The sequence below is a fragment of the Gasterosteus aculeatus genome, chromosome 5, assembly GCF_964276395.1.
Source record: "Gasterosteus aculeatus chromosome 5, fGasAcu3.hap1.1, whole genome shotgun sequence".
NCBI lineage: Eukaryota > Metazoa > Chordata > Actinopteri > Perciformes > Gasterosteidae > Gasterosteus > Gasterosteus aculeatus.
The window spans coordinates 16,927,840-16,951,308 of NC_135692.1; the positions used below are offsets into that span (position 1 = coordinate 16,927,840).

A 23,469-nucleotide genomic window follows, 5' to 3' on the forward strand; every position below is an offset into this window, starting at 1 on the left:
CTTCCGTTATGAGCAAATGATGGTTTGCGTGTGCAGATCATCATGTTCACGTGCTGCACGATGGAGACAAAGTCTCCTGCTGATCCACAATAAAAGACTTATTTGGATTTCCATCTTTTATGACATCACATCACTTACCTTTTAGTTCCTTTCAACGTGCTACAGTAGGAAATGTCCTCACTGGTTAGACGTGTTCTATGGCTTTTTTCAACATGCTTTGAACTTCACGATGCAAATACAAGATTAGGACCTTTTCCAACATACTAAACTCTTTTAGACTTTTTAAAATCGATAAATTATGATTTCTTCTGACTTTTATTCGACGTGTTGTGAACATGTTTGTGAATTATTTTTTGACATATCATGACTTTATGCTGACTTTTATCAACATACAGATTGAAATGACATTTTTATCATTTTCTTTTGGACTTTTTTCTGACTTTTTCAACCTACTTTAACTTTTTAATGATTATTTTGACATACTGTTTAAAACAGTTTCTGATGTTTTTTTAATTCAATGTCTTTTAAAGATACTATATTATGTTAAAACATCATAGAATTTTTACATCCTACTAGTTAACTTTCCTAAAAGTAAAGGATGTGTAATATTAGTGCGGTTTGGCGGAACAGCAAAGTCCTTCAAACAGCACAAGTTTATCATATAAATCAAGACACATCGCATGAAACACAACGCAACATGTTTCTCCAAGACACAATATTATTGATATATTATATTATATATAAATAATAGATTATAATATATTATTTATATATAATATTATAATTTATAATCTATAATTTATTCTGATCCCAGCAAGAGAACAGACATACAGCACAACATGAGCAACTTTATTTTATTATTAAAATCAAACTGAAAACCAGATCACATGATACACGTCGACAGTCATATTTGTTTGCAGAGCGTTTGCGTTGTGGGAGAATGAGGTCACAGCAGAAACATCCATAGTCCATCCAGATGATGGATGTGGTCTGAAGTTCATGGATGAGGCGGATTCTCTTTCACGCGCAGAACATTTACTGTTCTGCAGAACTCGTCTGCAAAACTAAGAAGTAAAAGAGAAACTGCTAAAACTTTAAGTATGAAGCCCAATAGTTAAATGCATATCAAATATTTAAATGTATTCTTTATCGCAAGTCAAATTCCTCTCTGTTTAACATATGAATGGCTTCTGCTTCTGATTTCGCTTCAGTTGAGTTTTAAAACTATTGGACATCTTGAAAACATACTTTCAATTCCAACCTCAGTCTTGAATGTATTGTAAAAGACCTGATAGTTATTTATCAGCAGCCAGTTTTAACCAGATTGATTATTCTAAATCAAATCCATCAAATTGTAAGATACATTTTCATCTGCTCGCCGTATCAGTGCACTTCTGATTTATCTCACTCCTTCTGCAATAACTAAACAGATATATATGTTGTGGATTATTTCACACTTCTCTAAAGCATTTTCCTTAAAGAAGATCTTACAAACTGCATGTAACAATATCACCGATCATCTAATCTGTGCAGTAACACTGATAACAGCAATTATTAAATACTGCAGAGTGAAGTACTGAGTCGTGTGAGTCGCCTCACGCACACACTGGTCTCTGGTTAGTGTTTCACTACATTAGTGCCTCATCATCCTGCTGGAGATTATTTATCTGCGTTCAGACTGCGAATACGCCGGCTGTCAATCACAGACGATCAAACACGATTCAATGACCGGCAGCTATTTGCACACGACGCCTCAGCGACTCCCGTCGCAGTGAGCTGTTGTGTCACACTGAGGCTCAACACTCCCCCTGGGGGGTCGAGGCCTTCTCCAGGGAGTCCTCCTCCTCCTCCTCCTCCTCCTCATCAGAGAGGGGCGGTTTGGCTGGAGCTTCCGTGGCCGGCTCGAAGGGGGGGTCACTGCTGGGGGAGGAAAAGAAAAAACAGTCAAATAACGAGCAGATGGTTCCGTTAAAAAGGACGATGAGGGTGAATCCAATGGATGAAAGAAAAGAACAAAGAACAGCAGCGAAGCGTGACGTTGAAACATGCAACACGGACGACGACATGGAAGAAACAGCCCAACGCCACCATGAAGGAAATAAGGAAAGGTTGCATGAAGGTCCCGAGGACCCGAGCTCGGTCACTTACGATGGAGGTTCGAGGGCTCAGAAACGGGCGAAATCAGGCTGAAAGGCATCAGCATCATCAAAGAGACGGACGGGGGACATTTCTACACAAACAGTTTCTTGAAAGAAAGAACGAGTCTTCTCTCCTCTGACTCTCAGAGGACTCAGAAGACAAGAAGTGATGCACATCAGATGTTGGAATAGACGAGCAGCAGACCAGCATCTTTATTTAGCTCACACACAATCAGACCAACACTTTTTATCTGCTTCTCAAACCAAAGCACGAAGGCTGAAGGAGCTTCAACATCCAATGAGCTCCTCTCACCTCCGAGGAGGCCACTCTGATGGTGACGCCTCATCTGAGTCTCTGGAGCCAGAGGTTCATCAGCACATTTCTTATTGAGAGCAATACTGCTGAAAGGTGGAGCAGGTACAGACGGATGTTGGATGGTTGTAAATGGAGATCAGATCCCACAGCAGCTGCGCTCTTTTCCTTCCTGCGTGAACAACGGTTCACTTTTTAACCCAAAGAAAGTTCTTTCGTCTGAAAAACGTTGGTTCACTTTACTTTTCTTTGACCAAAAGTCCAGAGCAAACGTTTCAACTTCAATGAAGCAGCAGAAAAGCTTTGAGACGCTGATCATTTTAATAAATTACAACTTGACTTCAGAACCAAAAGCAGCTCCGAGCCCGGCGGGTCACCGTGGAGACGATGATCATGATGTTCACAGAGCACAACAGGGGGTCAAAGTGCGTAATAGAGAAACAGAGATTATTACTTCATACGGTGCGTTCCTTCACTGAGCACAGATACTTTATGGCACATTCATGTACAGTTCAAACACTGAGAGGAACACAAACCTCACAGGTACAATTATCGGTAAATACTGAACAACCCAGTCAAATATTCATTGTGATGAATTCAGCGTCATTGACGTCTGATTTACAATCCTTCACTCCGACGTGCAGCAAGACGACCAAAGACACTCTGAGAAGTCTGCTGGCGCCCAGGGGGGCACAGAGCGAAGCCTCTTCCGCTCAATGGTTGACTGAGGGAGGGTTTATTGCGTAAGGGGGGAGGGGGCTGGTTCAGCGAGGTGTCTGTCCTATCGCATCGTCTGTCTGTCCTCACACTGTCGAAATCAATTTGCCCTCCGAGGAACTGTGGACAAAGAGAGGGAGAAGCTTCCAGATGGGCTGGAAAAACAACCGGCACCACGTAGACCCCCCCAGACCCTCTAAAACACTTCAGCCCCTCAGCTCATAACTAATGACATGCAGCTCATGTAAATCGTGGGGTTGAGATTAAGCTCTAAATCCTTTACGTTATTCTACCAAACAGGAAGGAGCACCAGGAGAACCCCCCCAGGGGAGAAGTGGTGTTTGCATGTCTGGACCTTCTGATCCTCAACACTCAATTGCTCCCAATATTCATCTTCAACATATTAAACTTGTGTTTAATGACAGAATTGGAGCTGAGTTAAACCGGATTTTTGTTTTGGTAGAAAATAAGGAAATGTAGATTTTACCTCGTGGGGAAGCCGGATTCGTACTCCTCACCTCCTTGCTGCAGAAACAAAGACAGGTGAGACGTTTAGCCACAACATCAGCCAGCAGGTGGCAGCACCTCCACGAGGTGGAGGAGATTCTACATGAAGCTCAGTGAAATGAGCTAAACAGCTGCAAAACTATGACTTTCAACCAAACATCATCAACCTGCAGCGTTCTGACACTTTCACGTATGAAGACAAAGCCAGTATTCCAGATGCTGAGATCTTCATCCCTAAAGACTGAGAGGCAGCAGGAACGCTTCAAGCTCTCACACGGCGGAGCAGTTAAGCTCCACCCACATGTTCCAGGTGAGGCGTAGGAGGGAAGCCGGCGGGAGGAGGTTTGTTGTTGCATAAGTTCTGATTAACATCACGACGGCTGCCGCCTCCTTTTATTCAGAAGCACTTTCCTCGGACATCGGTGGGGTTCTATCGGCAGTGGGGTTCTATCGGCAGTGGGGTTCTATCGACGGTGGGGTTCTATTGGCAGTGGGGTTCTACCGGCGATGGGGCCTATCGGCGATGGGGCCTATCGGCAATTGGGTTCTACCAGAAGTGGGGTTCTACCGGAGGTGGGGTTCTACTGGAGGTGGGGTTCTATCGGCGATGGGGGTTCTACCGGCGGTGGTGTTCTACCGGCAGTGGGGTTCTACCGGCAGTGGGGTTCTACCGGCGGTGGGGTTCTACCGGCGGTGGGGTTCTATCGGCGCTGGGGTTCTACCGGCGGTGGGGTTCTATCGGCGATGGGGTTCTACCAGAAGTGGGGTTCTATCGGAGGTGGGGTTCTATCGGCGATGGGGGTTCTATCGGCGATGGGGGTTCTACCGGCAGTGGGGTTCTATCGGCAGTGGGGTTCTATCGAAGGTGGGGTTCTACTGGAGGCGGCGTTCTATCGGCGATGGGGGTTCTACCGGCGGTGGGGTTCTACCGGCGATGGGGTTCTATTGGCGGTGGGGGTTCTACCGGAAGTGGGGTTCTATCGGAGGTGGGGTTCTATCGGCGATGGGGTTCTACCGGCGGTGGGGTTCTATCGGCGCTGGGGTTCTATCGGCGATGGGGTTCTACCAGAAGTGGGGTTCTATCGGCGATGGGGGTTCTACCGGCGGTGGGGTTCTACCGGCAGTGGGGTTCTACCAGCAGTGGGGTTCTACCGGCAGTGGGGTTCTACCGGCAGTGGGGTTCTATCGGCAGTGGGGTTCTATCGAAGGTGGGGTTCTACTGGAGGTGGCGTTCTATCGCCGATGGGGGTTCTATCGGCGATGGGGGTTCTATCGGCGATGGGGGTTCTACCGGCGGTGGGGTTCTACCGGCGATGGGGTTCTATCGGCGGTGGGGGTTCTACCAGAAGTGGGGTTCTATCGGCGGTGGGGTTCTACCGGCGGTGGGGTTCTATCGGCGGTGGGGTTCTACCAGAAGTGGGGTTCTATCGGAGGTGGGGTTCTACCGGCGGTGGGGTTCTATCGGCGGTGGGGTTCTACCAGAAGTGGGGTTCTATCGGCGGTGGGGTTCTATCGGCGGTGGGGGTTCTACCGGCGGTGGGGTTCTATCGGCGGTGGGGTTCTACCGGCGATGCGCCCCGGTGGGGAGGGGCTTGTACAGCAGCTAATGGGAGGCCGACGCCCACCTGGGAGAAGCCTGGCACCGCCACGCTGTAGGGGCGCTGTTGTTGTCGGCCGTGCAGCGCAGCAGCCCCCTGCGCCGCCATGCGCGGGTGGATGCCGTAGTCGGGGCCGGCGGGGGCCATGTCCTCTCTCTCGAGCAGGTTGCCTGTGCTGCTGCTCTTCCCGTGGAGGCTGCAGGACAGAAGTGGGGACCAGGTCAGGGAGGAGCCCCTGCAGGCGGGCGCTCATGTGCTTAAAGCGAAACGTACTTGTGAACTCGAAGTTGCCTCATGGAGGTGGAGTCGGCCTCAGAGATCAAGCGGGTGTAGGAGAAAGGAAACCAGCCGCGCCTTGAGGGAGTGAGGCAGCAGCAGATATTATATATATGTATAAATAAAAGAGAAGACACGAGTCACAGTGGAAACACACAAAGTCCTCACATGCGGGTCTTCTCGTTCTCCCCGTAGTGCCACCCGTCACGGGCCTCCGGGACCAGCAGCGTGATCACGTCGCCCTGGAAGAAGCTCAGCAGGGTGCCGTTGTCCCCGGCCGCGTGGGAGAACACGGCCTGGACTCTGGTCCTGCCGTTCTTCTCCAGCCCCGCTGCCATGGAGCTGGACCGGGGCAGCGTGCGGGTCTCCGCTGGTGGACACAACAGGGAGACATTTGTCCAACGGGCACCGGGTGTGGGACACGCCCGCGCCGCCGCTACACTCCAGCTAACCAAACCACCGGATTTCTCTGAGAGCTGCTCGTGTCCTACATCTATTTCAGCTCAGGATCCTTCTCATTGTCGGCCTCACGTCTCCTCTGGGGCCCGTTTCTCATTAAAGTGCTCAGGTTGTCCCGCACGAGGACTCTTTGAAAAGCCCCCCGCGGTGTTTGCTGTGATGCAAAGCATGAACATGTGTGTGTGTCCTCACTCCGAGTGGTCTTGCTCTTGGTGGGGGCCGCCTTGCGCACCGGCAGGGTGTTGGAGTAGACCTCCCCGGCGTGGCGCTGCGTCTGCGGGGGGGCTTTGGCTTGGGCCACCTTGCCCTCCATCCACTGCTGGTAGTCCTCTCCTCCGCGGGCCCCCGCGCTGCCGTTCATCGCCGCCATCCCTCCTTCCACGGCCCCCAACATCCTCTGCAGGGGAGACGTGAGCCAAAGGGTTACACAACATCCAGCAGCTCCTTAACGACAAGCGACGACTGGAAGGAATCTGGGTCGATGAAAAGACGACATTCGACGTTGCTTTTGATATAAACAACTTGTGTTTCATCTGTTTTAACCGAAGGAGCCAAACCGACGCCTTCGGTTCATTTCTGTGGATGCGTTGAGGCTCCTGTGACGATCTACACAACCCAGCTCCTCATCGCAGGGCTCAGTGGACACTGTGTGTGTGTGTCCCTTTAGAGGCAGCAGAAGGACCCACCTGCTGTCCCAGACCCCCGCTGGCCCTGAGGGCCGCCAGCTCCGGGGGCACCGGCAGGGGTTTGGCCCCGGAGAGCGGCTCGGAGGTCATGCCTGGATGATGCGCGCCGGCGACCATCGCTCCCGCCACGCCGCTCATCTGCTGCGCCAGGAACAAGGCGCGGTCGGGCAGCTTGTTGGGCTCGGCACATGCCTGCTGCCACAACGGGATCCGCTGGGACAGAAGCTCCTTCCCCTGGAAGCAGCGAGGCAGACGGGTTTCCACCCGACAGTAAACACACACACACACACACACACACATTTACAGCGCACACTGTGCCAATAAATCATTCAGATCAGAAGAGAGAAACGATATTGGAAGAGCTGCTGCAGAGAATCGGGCCGCTGTGGAGGGTGAACATGCAGATGTGTCGCGGTGGTCCGGCCCCACCGAGTGTGTGTGTGTGTGTGGGGGGGGGGCGATCGGATAAATCAACACTCTAACACAACTGTACTGCTGGGATCCCATTCATCCCGGCTCTCTGCGAGCAACAGGATCTTTGTGCCGTCGGCAGCAACGATGAGTCACCGATGACCTCAGCGGGCCGGCTGAGCGTGGGAGGGACTCTGCCAGTGTGATGAGTGTGAGGACGAGCAGACGCTGGCTGCTCCTCCTCCGTCCCCCCTCGCTGCGAGTGGGACAAAGACACTCGGTAAAGGTGAGGGACGCCAGAAGCGCTCGTCCTCACGCTGCCATGAGATTGGATCAACCTCTAATGTGTGTGGATGATCCCTTCATGTCAATTACAGACTTCATATAAACACACCCAAAGTAACCACCGAACAGCCCCTGGCAACACCTTAGCAACCGCCCCGCGACACTGGTAGAGACGCAGGACGCAAAGGTCGTGTGGCTGGAACGCGTCCTGCTGCCCACAGGGAGGCGGATTCAGACGGACCATCAGGTGGAGCGATAACACTTCAGTGCACGAGGAGACGGAACAAACACCTTTATCCAGTTCAACCTTAAACACGCATCACATTAAAATCAGCTGCTGATCATCTTTAACTTCACTGGAGTTCCAGTAACAGTAATTTATGAGAAGATAAAACAAGCAGTCTGTTAACTTCCTGCCGACTGGGTCATCGATTTATCTGCTGATTCAGTGTTTATTCATCGTCACATCGCTGAGACACGTTCACACACGTTCTGCCTCCCCCCCCCCCCCCGGTCCGGTCCGGTCCGGTGGCGCCGCTCACCTTGCTGTGGTACACGCTGCTGTTCTTGGCCACGGCACACTGCCGGTCCACCAGGAAGCAGTACCTCCTCCGCTCCTCGGACAGCGCGTGCTTGTAGCCCTCGGCGATGTAGTTGTCCAGCTCGCTCTGCTTGTTGCTGATGGCCTCCACGTACTGGGGGGAGCAGAAGAACGGACCATCTGACACGGTCACACTGAACACGTCTCGCTGTCAACGGCCACGTCGAGTGAACTCGGGACATTTCAGCACCACAGACTGCCGTTGTCTCCCAGATGAGGATTAAATGACGATGCTTTTTAACGTGCATCACGCGGTGACGTAGAAAAGCAGACGTTGTGCGTTGACCTGCGTGTTTGGTGAATGTGAAGCAGAGTCAAACGTCTCTGCGAGGCTCTCGCGGTTTGTACCGAGGTGCAGGACGAGTTGTCTCCATCGGGTGGAACCACTCATCCACACTTTGTCCTCAGACGCACTTGTGAAAGCGTGTGCAGATTCCCACGGCAGCAGCACCCGGAGACACGGAGACCCGGAGACACAGAGACACAGAGACACAGAGACACGGAGACACAGAGACCCGGAGGAGAAGGTGAGCGGCCAACCAGCAGCAGCTGTGCTGGAGGCCACAGAAGGTTTGAGATGAGGGAGTTAAGAATAACCGGACGGACTAATTAGGGAACGACTGAAGCCGCTTCACATTCATCATGTGGAATTCTCTCTCTGCGTTTATCTCTTGATCCAAAGTGCATTGAGCCCAGAGGGAACCGAGCAGAACAAGAAGCAAAGGAAGAAACTACTAAGTGCTGCAAGAATTAACATGTATGTATGTATGCATGTATATACTCAGCAAGTACTAACACGTATGTATGTATACTCAGCAAGTACTAACACGTATGCATGTATATACTCAGCAAGTACTAACACGTATGCATGTATATACTCAGCAAGTACTAACACGTATGTATGTATATACTCAGCAAGTACTAACACGTATGCATGTATATACTCAGCAAGTACTAACACGTATGTGTAAAGAAAAGGGGCAGCATGTGATTATTATGTAATCACATCTTCTGACGTGAGAAAAAGTCACTCAGGAAGCGACGCGTCCTGCAGGAATACTTCACATATCGATCTTCTTCTTCTTCTTTTTAGAACATGCCTGGAGGAGCCAACACGCATGTATGAATGAACACGTCATCGCCCACATGGGAGCTCGGTGAGGAGCCGCCGTCCATCGAAGCAAACAATTCCTCAATAACAAGCAGGTCCTCTGTGCTGCCGAGACAGAGACCAGGGACGTGGACACGCAGTCTGTCCCCGCGTGTAACAGTGAGAACTGTTGGCGATGGAGAAACGTCTGCACCATAAACACAGATGTTCTCGGCCTGGTGGGACAGTTCGCTGTCCTCCTCTCGCTGAGACAGATGTGCGGTGTTGAGAAGCCCCCGCGGAGCTGCAGGTGGGCTCTAATGATTCTTCATATTCACATTCTTCACCTACCGACGGGGCAGAGACGCCTCCGTCAGCTGGGAGGAACCATTCGTCCTCCATCACCTTCTGCAGCCTGAAGGTCACGTGTGCTTCCCAACATGCTGAAGCATCTACTAGTGTATTTAAATATCTTTAACACGCCGCCACCAGCCGCGCCAAAGCCATCAGGAGGGGCTGAAGGCCCCCCGGCCCCCCCGGCCCCCCCACACTGACCTGCATCTCCTTGTCCCCGTACTTGGACGGGTGCTTGCTGCCTTGGCTCTTTCTGCGCAGCTTCTTCAGCTCTGCCTGGCACTTCTCCAGACTCTCCCCTTTGCCCTTGTGCTCCGTCTGGTACTTCTTCAGCGCGGCCTGGGGGGTCAACGGGGGGCACAGAGTCAGCAGGGCGGCGCTCGGCGAGTGATGGTTGACACACACAGAACTGTCTTCAGCATGTATGTGCACCATGTAAAGGACTCCCCCCCCCATTATTATTATAGTGATTCTACAGAGCTGCATAAATCATCATCATAACCTTTTTCCTACAGAATGAGTCATAATGCTGGTTTATGTAACTCGCTGCAGTGGTTGAAGAGCAGCTCGTTCCTCCCTGGGGGGCGACTGGCAGCTAAAACCTCAGCGTGGGATCATTTGTGTTAACAGAGACTGAAGAAGAGTCTCACGTTCAGGTAGCGTGCGTCCAGCTCCACCTTCTTCTCCAGCTCCGTCAGCAGCTCGTTGTGGAACGACTTGAGCTGGAAGAGACGCAGGAACAACTGCAGGTGAGCCTCACTGGTCCCCCCCCCCCCCAAAGGTCTACAGACTCATCATCATCATCATCATCAGCTCATCATCAATACAATACATGTTTTCATAAATGACACACAAGATTCACGTCTCTTTTAATGAGTCGGAGAACAAAGCGCGGTGCCTTCAGAGGGCAGAAGTGTGAGAGGAGCACTGAACAGGTGCAGAGGGCTCACCATCTCCTCCAGCTGGACCTGGATCTGTCTGTGCACTTCGGCCATCTGAAAGAGGACCTCCCCTGCAGACAGAAGAAAGGTCGTAACACACAGAGGGGGCAGAGAGAACGAGAAGGTGACGCTAAGCTGTGTGGGAGCTGCATGCATTCAGGAACAGGAGCCTGCAGCCACACAGGCAGATGAGACAGGTGTTGGGAGGAGGAGGAGGAGGAGGAGGAGGAGGAGGAGGAGGAGGAGGAGGAGGAGGAGGAGGAGGAGGAGGAGATGAAACATCCGTCACGACACCGACAAACTTACTAAAGGAACCAAATCAAACATTACAGAAATGTGCTGCAGACAGAATTATGGAGGAAGCAGCAGATCTAGTGAATGTTTGCACACGTGAACCTAAAGAGCTCACAACACGCTGGCAAACGCACACAATGCACATTTCATGCCAACATGACGATTGTTCCTGTAATGTTCTAGTTGCACAAACAGCTGAAGGTTAACGAAGAAGAAGAAACACAGAACGTGGGAGGATCCATGCAGACGTGGCGGTAGGAGATACCTACATGCTGCCTCCTCTGAAGACGCGTTGGAAGAAACAAAAAGACCCATTTTGAGAAACGGACGGAGACACGGAGACACGGAGACACGTCAAGCTACCCGACAGGACAGAGGCAGTCAGACCGAGGGACACGGAGCCCTTCAGGTTCACCTCCATCATGCAGCGACGGATTTACCAGCTTCATCTTCGTCTTCATCGAAGGGAAACAACGTGTGTCGAGACCTTTGAGCCACTTTAAACTGGTTTGAACTGGTTTAAACTGGTGATGCAACTGGTTCACTGGGGGCATCGTGGATCTGTTCACTAAAAGAGTTTCAATTATAGATTTTCTTAATTCGTGATGTTAGACACAAATATTAATATATCAATACAAATCTCCACTAAGTAGATGTCAGAGCTTTAAAACTGAGCTGAGGCTTTCGAATAAAATAAATAAAATAATACTAATGTTATAGATTATAATGGGTCCAAGATGTAAAACACAATGAAGTAAATACACCATTTGATTTAATAGAATAATGGTTGATGGTGCAGAAAACTCATTTTATTAAAGATAACGTACTTTCTGTAATTTATTATATATTATTACCGACACATTCTGACGCTATCGGTACATCGAGAACAAATATCTGAGCTCCTCGAGGCAAATTAATCCTCAACGAGACGCTAATACGCATCGGCCTGAGGGGGGGGGGGGCTATGACACACACACACACACACGCACAGAAAGGATCCTGTTGGTTCTCGACAGGAAGTGAGCCGCTCCGTCGGCAACGAGCAAATGACGTCGGCCTCATCTGGAAAATCCACTTCTTCCTGGATGTTCTTATTTCGTCATCCATATAATCCTACAAACAGCTCGCATTGTGAAATATTGGACCGGTCAAACTAAGCTGCTTACTGATAATCAGCTGATCACAACACGGAGGCTCAGCGTGAAGAACAACAAGTGTTCAAATCCCCACAGACGGAGACGGAGACCCAGTGAAACATTTTCCCAAATGTCTCTAGGATTAAAAACGTTCCCCTTTGGGCTCAAGTGCCCCTCTGTTTGTCCCACTAATCAGCCCCGTTGCCCCTGAGCCCCTTCAGCTCACCCAGATGCCCCCAGTGGCCCCAGTGGCCCCAGTGGCCCCGTCAGCGTGCATCTAATACACGTCTCTTCAGATAAAAACAAGGAGAAAGATTCTGATCTGAAACCTGGACAAACAATGACTTCATGGAGGAACGAGGCCCCTGTGGGGGGGGGGGGGGGGTTACTGTAGGGCAGATGACGAGGGGGGGGTACACTGGTCTAACGAGTGAGCAGAAGGAAGCGAAGTCGCCGCGTTGCCCTGAAACGAAGCCGTGACGACACGAAGCAAATCGAGCGGCGATTCAAACCACGTCTCCCAGACGACGTGAAGGAATAGAACGAGGAGACGTTTAATTGGAGGGTTTCCTGGTTGGGTAAATGTTTAATCACCTGAGTCCTACATTCTCCTCTGTGGAAGAATATTTTATATATATATATATTTATAATATATAATATGTGTGTGAGAGCAGCAACGAGCCTCCGTCTCCTGAAGCCGCCTCACATGAAGCAAAGAACCACATTCTGATCGTTGTTAAAATCACCGCACTTTGTTTTCAGGAGACGAAGCGTCGTGAGGAACATCGGAGAGAATAATGACTTGTGTGTGCAGAGGGAGGAGTACGATTAATAAGACCAGCATTATCACCGATTGGTGGATGGATGCTATGATGTCATCTGGTCATTTATTAAAGAACAATGTCATATTTTGTTTAACATTTGAAATCATTCCATTTCTTCAATACATTGTTGTTAAATAGATGCACACATTTTAAGATGCTTTATTCTTTCTGGGAATCTTATATTTCAAGATTACATTTTAATTTCATTTTTAATTTTCAAATTGGAGGCTTTCCTGGTTCGGTAAATGTTGAATCAATCATCAATAAATCTTATATTCTCCATTCCGGCTCTGTGTGACTGAGACGTTTGACGGGACAGACGGAGACGGACTGTGTGTCCACGTACGTCTTCTTCTGATAATCAGCTGCATCCGACTCGCAGGCTTCAGAGTCCCACCTCTGTTCACATCTGCATCTGAATGCAGACGTGGCCTAATATGGTCACAGAGGAGAACCGGAACTGCAGGACTTCCTTCCTCCTCCCCCCCAACATGCCCATGTTAGTGCACGGAAGGTTTTCATCCGCACCACACACGCCATTTGTGGGCTGCTGCTTGAGCATCGAACTCCCGTCTCTCCTCCTCCTCCTCCTCCCCCCCCTCCCCCTCTTCCTCCTCCTCCTCCTCTTCCTCCTCCTCCTCTTCAAAGCAGCTCGAGTAGAGAAATTTTCCTTTCATCTATTTTTAGAAACGTGTGCATAGTCGGCGTGTTCTCGCGGGGCTGCCGGAGCGCAGACACAGTGGCGAAGCCGAGTGGGAAGACACTCGCTCTGCAGCGTCCCTCCTCGTCCCTCCTCGTCCTCCTCGTCCCTCCTCGTCCCTCCTCGTCCCTCCTCTGTGCACGCAGGGAGCGGACTGGATGCTGTGCGTCCTGGCGATGAGCACGCCGTGGGCGCTCTGGGATGCTGATGATCACGTACCCCGTTCTGTCCTGGTTACACGGTTTGTGCGGCGCCGGCTCCGGTGCTTCAGTCTGCGGTTACAGCAGTTTGTGTGGGAGAAGAAACCAGCCGGTGCTCCAGCATCTCTCGCACGCGGAGCTCTGGTGCGTCGTGATGACCCGATGAAACACGCGGTTCCTGTCCAGGCAGCGACGCCAGTGAAGAACGTGCCCTCGTGAAGCTGTCAAACCCAACCCTCCATCTTCTCCTCACCCTGCTCCGTCACACGGAGTTCCCCGTCCTCTGTGCCGCCAGCGGTAGCTGCTCCGATTTATCACATTAGTGCAGAAAGTTCATTCGGACATTTTCCCCTCAAAACATTTAAATGTGCTGTTTTACTGCACTTCCTCCGACATATTCCTGACTTCAGCTGATGATTTCACAGTAACAAGGGGGAGGATCAGTGAGCGAACGTGTGATTCTGCTGAATCAGCCGTCCATGGACACGTTTGAGTGACTTCACATCAACGTGGAACCAGAAATCCTCCCCCGCTGACCCTGAAACCAGCTGCAGACACGAGCAGCGATGCACCATAAGCAGCGTGATGCGTGCAGACAGAAGACGTGTGAGAGAAGATGAGGAAACAGATGCATGATGGGACATCTGGTTGAGGCGTTTTTGGACCTGAACATCTGTATTAGGTTCTATCATCTCACACTTTGAGAGGAGAACAGTAGTGTTGCGTTTAAGTCGTAAAGCAGCAAGTGGACGTCGGGATCCGTCGTGGAGCTGAAGGTGGATGGAGGAGAACAATGAGCGTCTCGTTATTCAGCATCTGGGTTTGTCGAAGAGACACGAGGAGGAATGAATTGAAAATGACTTGATGAGGCTGGATGGAGAATCCTAAAAGGTCTCCCCATGAATAATGGATGCAGCTTTTATATCCTCTCTCCTGCCTCAGGGATCCCGTTGGCAGCGGCGGGAAAACGCCGACTCAGCACACCGAAGAGCTCAATGACAGGCGGACGGTTCTACCTGTGCTTCAAGCCCCTACAGGTCCGTGGCTAACGAGCAGAACCGGAGCCGCTGCTCACACCTCGATATTAAACATGAGGACGGAGACTCATCGACCCACAGCGGGAAACAACAGCCGTTTATATTTCATCAGGCGTGCGAGGAAACAAGAGGTTAAACTGTGACACACAGGAATCAGTTCTTCTCATTTTAGAATGACGAGCTGTCAGATTATATATGAATGAAGCACGAAAGAAGCTCAACATTTCATTAAAACGCCGACTGAGGCTTCGTAATTGAGCTTTATTTGTAAAAAAAAAAAAAAAGCGAAATGTCGGCGTGCGAGCGTCCGGTTTCATGTCGGCCATCAGCTGCTTCTGCGCCCCCCCCCCCCCCCCCTCCAGCCCACCAGGGGGGCTACAGCCACTACGAGGACTCACCAAGATCCTTAGAGCCTTGACTTTCGCTGGCCATCTCGCCCATCCGCACCAGAGCGTCGAAGTAGCCCTTTGCAGCATGTGTGACACCTGGAAACATGAAGCATTGGGCGTCAGAGCGGAGGTCGTCTTCGGCTCTGCGACCCCCTCCCCCCCCCCCCCCCCCCCCAGAGAGGTGAGGACGGGAAATAAGCAGCGACAGGCGGAAACGGACACCAGCAGGAAGAGAAGAAGCTCTACAGAGACGACTGCAGGAAACAGAGACAGAGACGTCTTCAAGCGACGGCGTTTTGGTGTCCGGCCACGGAGACGAGGACCAACGAATCTCCTTCTTCCTTACAGAGCGAAACGCACCCAGAATCACTGATCACAATAATCAATCATCCACGTTGAGCCTTTGCAGGACTCTGATCTGCAGACTGGAGACACAAACCAGGCGCCGCGGGTCAAAGACCATAAGATTTGACCCGTAGGACAACGATCATCCGCCACAGTCCTGCAGAGACTGAACCCCACCTGGGCCCCCACCCCGGACCCCCCGGACCCCCGAGCCCCAACAGACAAACACAGGCTCAGTCTCAGAGCTACCTGCCCCCCCCCCCCCTCACTCCGGCAGCTCCAGAAGAACAGCGAGCCCGTCCTCGGTGCCCCCGCCTGCACTGATGAAGCGTAATCCCGCTCGGGGAGGCGCAGGGTTATTTTTAGCCTCCTCCATCAGACCGGAGCGAGGCCGCCTCCTTTCTGTTCACAGGAAGGAGACCGCCGACCGCCATCACGGGCCAAGACCACCGGAGCGCCGCGTGACGTCGGAGCGTCTCGTGTCAACGCGAGGAGGACGAGGAGGACGAGGAGGACCGCCGCCTCCTCCCACGTCTCCTCCCTCCTGCTTCTGAATGAGTGTCTCTTCTGAGGAGCGGCCCGTCTTGTCCTGGTTACCGACTCGCTCTCGTTTCCTCGTCCCCGTGGGGGGGGGGGGGGGCGCCGCCACTCCCGCGACGCCACCTGCTCCACTTCCCATCGGCTTCTGCTCCGGCCTGTAACCCCCGAGCCACCGCGAACACCTCCACCTGTCCGGCGCCACCAAGCACGGGACAAACAACAGGGGCCATGGACGAGCCGGGAGGACGGAAGACACCACCACAGAGGGACATCGTCCCCGGTGTCTCTGCTGAAGAGGATATAAAAGCAGGACGACTGGACAGACGGGAGGAATGAGAGGAGGACGGAGACGGGGAGGAGGCGGAGGCGGGTGGAGTACTCACTGGTCAGCGCCTTCTCGTAGCTCTTCCCCATCGCGATGAAGTTCCGCAAGCAGGGGTTGAACTGCTCCATGATGGACTGGAAAGGGGGGGGGGGGGGGGGGGGGGGGTAGGTGGTTAGTCAAGTCGAGGAAAAGAAACTGAAATGAGCCACAATGGTGCAGCACCACTATTTAATGGGACACACACACACACACACACACACACACACGAGCCAATCACGAGGAAGAGATTCAGGACGCTTGGGGGAACCAATGACACTGTGTGTGTGTGGGACGGGGGGGGGGGGACGGTGTCCTCTGACCTCCCCCGCTGTCTGTATTCAAATAACACCTGGTTTTGGCTGCTGACTCACCTGAGCTCAGCATTGCACCTGGACCCGTCCCAGCACCCCCCCGCCCCACCCCCCCGGCCCGTCCCGACACTCCGCCTCCCCCACACTGATCCTGCTAATTAATTTCAGCCCAACAAAAGTATAAATAGAACCGACAGCGCCGTCGTATCGCTCAGAACGGCCTGCGTGGATCGTTACGAGACCCCCCCCCCCCCCCCAGGTCCAAAGATGCTGCTGCAGCACAAAACAAGGTCACATCATTCCTCTAGTGGCGGATGGCCAAAGGTCAGGCCTCAGCACGACCTTTGAGTGGTTGCCAGGCAACCAGCACTTAGTTGGCACTTTGTGGGTCACCAGAACTTTACACATTAACCTGCTGGTTCGTTGTCGGGATCCACAGATAAACACTGGTGGCGGTTTCGTGTTCACATGGTGAGAATATCCGGACCTCACGTGTGCGCACTAAACATGCCGGAGACTGCAGGAGATTAGCTTAGTTTAGCTTAGCTTAGCATTAGGACTGGAACAAGGCTCCGACCAAAGTTCAAGCTCTCAAAATCTTGTTTGTTCAATTTGTACGTGAAGACGCCTGAGAGGACGACGGCAGCAGGACGCAGCACACGGGACGTTATTATTGATCATGAAATGATTACAGGTTTGCTTCCATCACAGTTCAGTCACAGTCAGCACCTCTCAATCAGCGCCCCCCCCCCGTACCTCCCCGTACCCCCCCATACCTCCCCCCCGTACCTCCTCCGTACCCCCCCGTACCCCCCGTTTGTGGGATTATTTGGCGGTTCGATCTCGGTCAGCTGAGCTGCATGAAAGAGCTCATTTGATCGAGTGGATTAACCGAGCGAACGTCAGCAGAAGCTTTAATCCCTCATTAAACTGCAAAACAACACGAGGATTGTTACGCCGCAGTGGGGGGGGGGGGGGGGGGGGCGGGGGGGGGCGGAGTCTATCGAGTTTACGGAATCAGAGTCACAAGAAGCTTTTTGGGGGAGCAGAAGGAGATGAGGACGAGGACGGAGACGTGTCCACCGCTTGGAAGAACAATGAGGACGTTTAAGTGAAGACTCGACCTCGATCAGCACACATGTTCACATGTGTGCTGTGTTGGAGACGGGTGTGCGCGTGTGTGTGTGTGTGTGTGAGACGGGTGTGTGTGTGTGTGTGCGTGTGTGTGAGACGGTGTGAGTCACCTCCTACACCAACAGCAGCTGGTTGGTTCCACGTTGGGCGTAAATGACCCATAAAGGCACCATGAGAACATCAGAAGCTGCGGGTGGAGCAGGTGGAGACATGACCTTTAAAGTGAGTGGAGTAGTGGCTCCATAAGTTATTATCAGTATCCAACCATGAACATCTGGCACCAGGAAGCTTCAGTGGACTTCGAGATGTTTCAGGAGGTTAAAGAAGATGTTGCTCCGTCGTGTTCGTGGCTCCACTTGATTCCACTGAACCGATGAGTCTCGTCTCGCCTTTTTGGGGACGAACGGCCGATGGAGACACCGGACTGCTGTGTGACAGCAGCTCTACAGAGCTCCACCACCTCCACCTCCACCTCCACCTCCCCACACAGGAGTCAACCTGATGACATCACTGAGGAACCCGGCTCCTGTAATCACAGGCAACCGTTTCACAGCTGATAAGCAAAGTTCACCGATTCCACTGGAAGACAAGTGAAGGTCACACACACACACACACACACACACGCACACGCACACGCACACGCACACGCACACACGCACGTACACACGCACACGCACACACGCCGCCCTGAAAAGAGGCCTCAAAGTGCACTGGAGTGTATTTGGCTACCACTCACACGTCAAGGTGACCCGTCACTGTGTGTGTGTGTGTGTGTGTGTGTGTGTGTGTGTGTGTGTGTGAGGACATTCCGCTCCACAGACTCACACTCTAAACTAACATTTCTCACCGTGTTCAGCTGTTGTTTAAACACTCATCACTCAAGGGACACACACACACAGAGCTGAACGGCTCTGATCATAACAGTAACTAGTAACTAATAACTAGTAACTAGTAACTAATAACTTCCTCAATGGTTGAGTGATCAGTGAGTTTGTCTCCTGATAAACGCTCATCGTCGCGTGATGTAACAGACACGGAACACACGGAACCCGTGTGACGGTCTGCTGATGTTACATGTGTCATGTGACATGTTCCCTGCAGAGCTCTACGTTCATGAACACGTATCACACATCGTGAGTTAAACAGGACACAAAGGGACATTGCTGAAGACGGTAGCATGTTAATGTGTCAATGTGCTGAGTCTTAGCGTGTATTTTACAGCCGTTTCTCTGCCGAGCCTTTGTGAGAAGAACCAGTCGTGTTGAAACGTCGTTCAGCCCGAACCGGAAAACCCGTTTGTCTCTGAGGCCAAATTAACGTCCACCTGGCGGTCCGCTGGAGGCCGCTTCAACGCCGCCTCCCCGACACGGCGTGTGTGTTAGAATGAGAAGCAGCGGACGGCGTTATTGCCGGTTCGCTGTGTGCGAGTGACGGGCGGACGCTCGTGTCCATTAGCGCGTCCCGCCGTCCCCCATTAGATCGGCTTCCCGGGAAATGGACGTTGTTCTGCTGTGTGACAATCACTGCGCTAAAGCTGCTTCAACGCTGTGTGTGTGTGTGTGTGTGTGTGTGTGTGTGTGTGTGTGTGTGTGTGTGTGTGTGTGTGTGTGTGTGTGTGTGTGTGTGTGTGTGTGTGTCTGTGTGTGTGTGTCTGTGTGTGTGTCCTTATCAGCGAGCAGAGGGGGCTCCTTCTACTCTGTGGATGCTGCTTTATGAGGAGACGGGAGGGACGAGGTACTTCTGCCACCATGCAGTGACCCCCCCCCAGTGACAGGGCACCATCTTGATTCCCCTCACGTTGGGCTCCTGCCACAGGATGGGGGGGGGGGGGGGGATTCTCCACCATGTGACCCTCCCACTGACGCAGGAGACGAGCTGAGCTCACGCGTCCCCCGCTGGAGACGCCACAGAGACGACCGTGAGCGTGGGACAAGCGGTCGATGAGCTGACGGTGCTTTTAGGTCCCGCCTCCCTGTCTCCTTCCATGACGTCACTCCCTCAAACACGCTGAGCAGGACGTCCCAGCGTCCAGCGGCCCCTCCGTCACCGTCGCCTGATCAGAGCCCCTCTGCGGCCACTCGTCGGGTCTCTCTGGAGATCCATCCTGGTACCCTCATCCTCTCCTCCCCCACCTCTGGAGCACAGATGTGCTGAAGGCAGCAGACGGCGTGGTGACGGCTGCTGTGGAGTCCTGAACAATGGACGGACGGTCTCCTGGATGTCGGTTAAGAACGAGTCGCTAACAGCAAACGCTCCTTTCCATTAAACACGAGACGTCTTAATGGCGAGAAAAATAAACCCAACTGGCCCAACATTCACATCCGGCTCGAGGGATTCTAATAGAACTATAGATTCTATAGAAACCAGGACCCAAACCAGTTCTATAGTCCTAATAGAACCATAGAACTATAGAAACCAGGTCCCAAAGCAGTTCTATAGTCCTAATAGAACCATAGAACTATAGAAACCAGGTCCCAAACCAGTTCTATAGTCCTAATAGAACCATAGAACTATAGAAACCAGGTCCCAAACCAGTTCTATAGTCCTAATAGAACCATAGAACTATAGAAACCAGGTCCCAAACCAGTTCTATAGTCCTAATAGAACCATAGAACTATAGAAACCAGGTCCCAAAGCAGTTCTATAGTTCTAATAGAACCAAAGCAGCGGAGGTCCTCATACGAACTGAATGAGGCTGAAAAGTGACGCTGACTGGACTCGCTGGTTAAAAGATGCTCGTCAGGGGAACGCGAGCAGATCTGTGTCACTCACGACCCCCCACGGGGAGAAAACAGAACCCCTCCCTTCAGAACCACGGCTCTGCTGCCGTGTGGAGGACTTACTACGGTACCTACGGAGGGCGGAGGAGAGCAGATCGATGGTGAACGTCCACAGCGCCGCCATTACTGCCCCAAACACGCCGCACGGCACCAAGCCGACGGCGTGCGGAGACGCACGAGGGTTCTGGACATCAAAGTGGGACGTTCTCCTGATCTTAAAGCTGCATTGCAGTGAAATTATGGAAATTCCTGAATGTTGTAGATGTAATTTTTCTCTTTTAACCAATTTCTGAAAAAACAAGCGTAAAAAAGAAAAGTGACGAGAGCCTCGATGAGCCTGACTAACAGGCCCCACACACACACACACACACACACACACACACACACACACACACACACACACACACACACACAGTCGTGAGACACTGCCCACACACGCAGCGCCGGTGTGAGTCACCCAAACAGGACACGGAGCGGCGAGCAGGAGCCTTTGTGTGGTTGAGTTATTGTCTTCTGGCCGCTCGGAGGGGAACCGACCAATGAAACGTCGGCTTGCTGATGGTGGAGGGAAAGGTCGGCCCCCCGCTGTGTAAACAGCCCCCCATAATTAAATCGCTCTCTTCCCGGCTTCAAACCGACTGCAGCCGCATTTTATATTTCTTCAAATATAAAATCTGGATGCACCTCGGACGGTACAGACGCCGCCCACACGTCCTACCAGAGGAAGCAGGACGCCGCCGTGTGTTTCTAGCGTTCTGTGATCGGTGGTCCTCAGCCGACATGAGGGTCGTCTAATGGGATGTGGCCCTTCGGGGCCCCTTCGCCCCCCCACAAGCATTTAATGAATTAGTAAAGACTCGTGAGCTACCAGCACAACCGGCCGGGACGGGGGGGGGGGTCTCCTACCGCCCCCCCTACCGATGACAGGAAGAAACCCCACCGCTGCACCTGCTCACTCCACCCTGCCGGCCTTTTGCTGAGGCGGAGCAACTAATGGTGACGCTTCTCTACAGAGTCGTTCCACCGGAGGGAGTCGTCCCACCCGAGTCGTCCCACCCGAGTCGTCCCACCCGAGTCGTCCCACCGCGTCTCCTCGTGGTTTGTTACGGCGCAGAACTCCGTGGTTCTTTATGATGATTTACAGCAGATCGTCACGCAGGAGAAGCAGGAACACGATGTGCTCGTCTGCACTTTGTAGCAGGAACGTGGACAAACGGATCATACGCCCCCCCGCCCCCCCAATTACTGCCCTCTCTCCTCCACCCTCTGAGTCACGTGATCCATCACACCAGCACTGAACAACAGAACCACAAGCAGCTGGCAGCATCTGCCCCCCCATAGGAAGACCCCCGTCAGGACCCCCAGCCTCCATGAATGAATGATGCCAGCGTCTCCTGAGCGGAGCAACGTGAACTCTTCTGCCCGGGACGGATTAGATGTACACGACTCACCGTAGAGCTAAACAACAAACAACAACAACAACAACAACAACAACAACAACAACAAGGGAACCAGAGACAGCTGGTTTGAATGGGTTCAAACGTGAGATCTAATCATCTAATCTAAGTCCTCACGTCTTAGAGACCCAGATGTCTCCGTTTGTCTTCACACCGGGACACGAGGTCCTGAACCGAGTCAAAGTGGACCGGGGACCAGGTGGGGGGTCCGTCTTACCTTGTAGACATTCTCCGTGATGCGGTGGACCTCGTCGGTGCGGGACATCCTCGCTGGTGGGGTCGCTTCAGAGTCCGGGACTGAGCTTCTCCTCTCGGGGGGGGGGTACCGACACCGTGACGGGGGGACGCTGCTGCTCGCGGGGACTCGCGGGGACTCGCGGGGACTCGCGGCTCTGTGTCTGCCGGGGACGGAGAGACCGCGGGATCCCTGCTTTTATAGAAAAGTCCTCCGCCGCCCCCCCGCGCAGGTCCGCGCCCCCAGGTTGGAGCGAAGAGGCGGACTCACTCGGAGAGGGGGCGGTGCTGCCTTCACGGGCGGTGGGAAATTAGGCACCCTGGTCTTGGGACGTGTTTAAGGTAAAGTTGTGAGTTAAGGAGGAACCAAGCGGAGCAACGAGGTTTACTCCTGGAGGACAAGTTGAGATCCTCGGAAGGACCAATCGGCTCCATGAACGCCTCATTGCTCTGACACGTGACTCCTCGGGCAGTAGCCCCTCGGCCCCTCATTGGTCACTGCTGTCTGTAGGTTACATGAACAATGCTGCTAATTGGAATGTCGCCTTTTCTCATTTCGTTCGCCATAAATAATGTATCGTAATTTATTGAATTATTTATTCTCTCTGATTCTCCAACATGATTCACTCCAACTGACACTGAACAAAAACATTGGCGAGTGCGACGTGGAATTAACGGTGAGTCCGTGAACGCAGCATCGCATTAAAAGTGAGGGAGTGACGCTGTGCTGCATCCAGAGCACTGAGTCCCCCCCACAGAACCCCCCCCCCCCCCCCCCCACAGAGAGCTATGAAGGAACTCCCCCACGGTCACGTGACTTCACATCTCACTCTCACATACGCTAAAAGACATCTGAGGACATTTAGTCTCTTATTTCTTCACCGGACTGGTCACGTGACAGGAGAGACTCGCTGTGAATAAACAAACACTCGTCATGTGACCTGGAGTTTACATTAGATCAAATAAAGAGATTTTTCTTCTGTATATTCGGTAGTTTGGTATCGGTGTGGGCAGTGTGCGCGCGCACACACGCACACACGCACGCACGCACACACACGCAGCCTCTCGCCTTCGTGACCATCCTGCCCACCGTCGTCCTCTCAGCCAATCCACGCCTCCCGCCAGTGATTCATGGCTCCTGTAGGCGCCGCCCACTCCCACACGGCACCCATGGGTGCTCCGGTGGACACAGCAATGGAACGTCGACAGTGGAAACGTAGCATGGTAACATTAAACTGCTTTTATTTTGAAAAGTAGAACTATTTATTCATCAGGAGGAATCAGGAAACATTTAGGTCACATGTGACACATCTAAGTCTAAATGAGTAAACGTATGTGGACCCTCTCA

At 52.4% G+C, this 23,469-nt stretch overlaps 1 protein-coding gene across 6 annotated transcripts; it reads right to left on the reverse strand.

Moving 5' to 3' along the window:
• Window positions 1-840: 840 nt before the first annotated feature.
• On the reverse strand, window positions 841-22,544 carry baiap2b (BAR/IMD domain containing adaptor protein 2b). Of its 6 annotated transcripts, none has more exons than XM_078102649.1 (14): window positions 22,105-22,544; window positions 16,225-16,300; window positions 14,966-15,052; window positions 10,386-10,447; window positions 10,086-10,157; window positions 9,637-9,774; window positions 7,933-8,085; window positions 6,695-6,928; window positions 6,201-6,405; window positions 5,718-5,919; window positions 5,547-5,627; window positions 5,301-5,469; window positions 3,656-3,693; window positions 841-1,917 (listed from the first exon to the last, which is right to left on the reverse strand). In XM_078102649.1, the coding sequence occupies exons 1-14, from the start codon at window positions 22,150-22,152 to the stop codon at window positions 1,797-1,799; spliced, it is 1,686 nt and encodes a 561-aa protein (XP_077958775.1). In that variant the 5' UTR covers window positions 22,153-22,544; the 3' UTR covers window positions 841-1,796. The 6 variants fall into 6 exon arrangements, with proteins under 6 accessions (XP_077958775.1, XP_040033193.2, XP_040033197.2 ...); XM_040177259.2 differs by having other exon boundaries at window positions 841-1,920; XM_040177262.2 differs by lacking the exon at window positions 841-1,917 and adding an exon at window positions 2,322-3,288.
• Between the last annotated feature and the right edge of the window lie 925 nt (window positions 22,545-23,469).

Excerpts from the sequence above, each read along its gene's own strand:
- baiap2b (XM_040177259.2), bottom strand. The coding sequence starts at position 22,152 with ATGTCCCGCACCGACGAGGTCCACCGCATCACGGAGAATGTCTACAAG. Across the intron at positions 9,775-10,085 it reads TGGACGCACGCTACCTGAAC|GCCGCGCTGAAGAAGTACCA; the intron begins GTGAGACTCTTC and ends TTGACCCCCCAG. Across the intron at positions 8,086-9,636 it reads ACGGGGACAAGGAGATGCAG|TACGTGGAGGCCATCAGCAA; the intron begins GTCAGTGTGGGG and ends TGCTCCCCCCAG.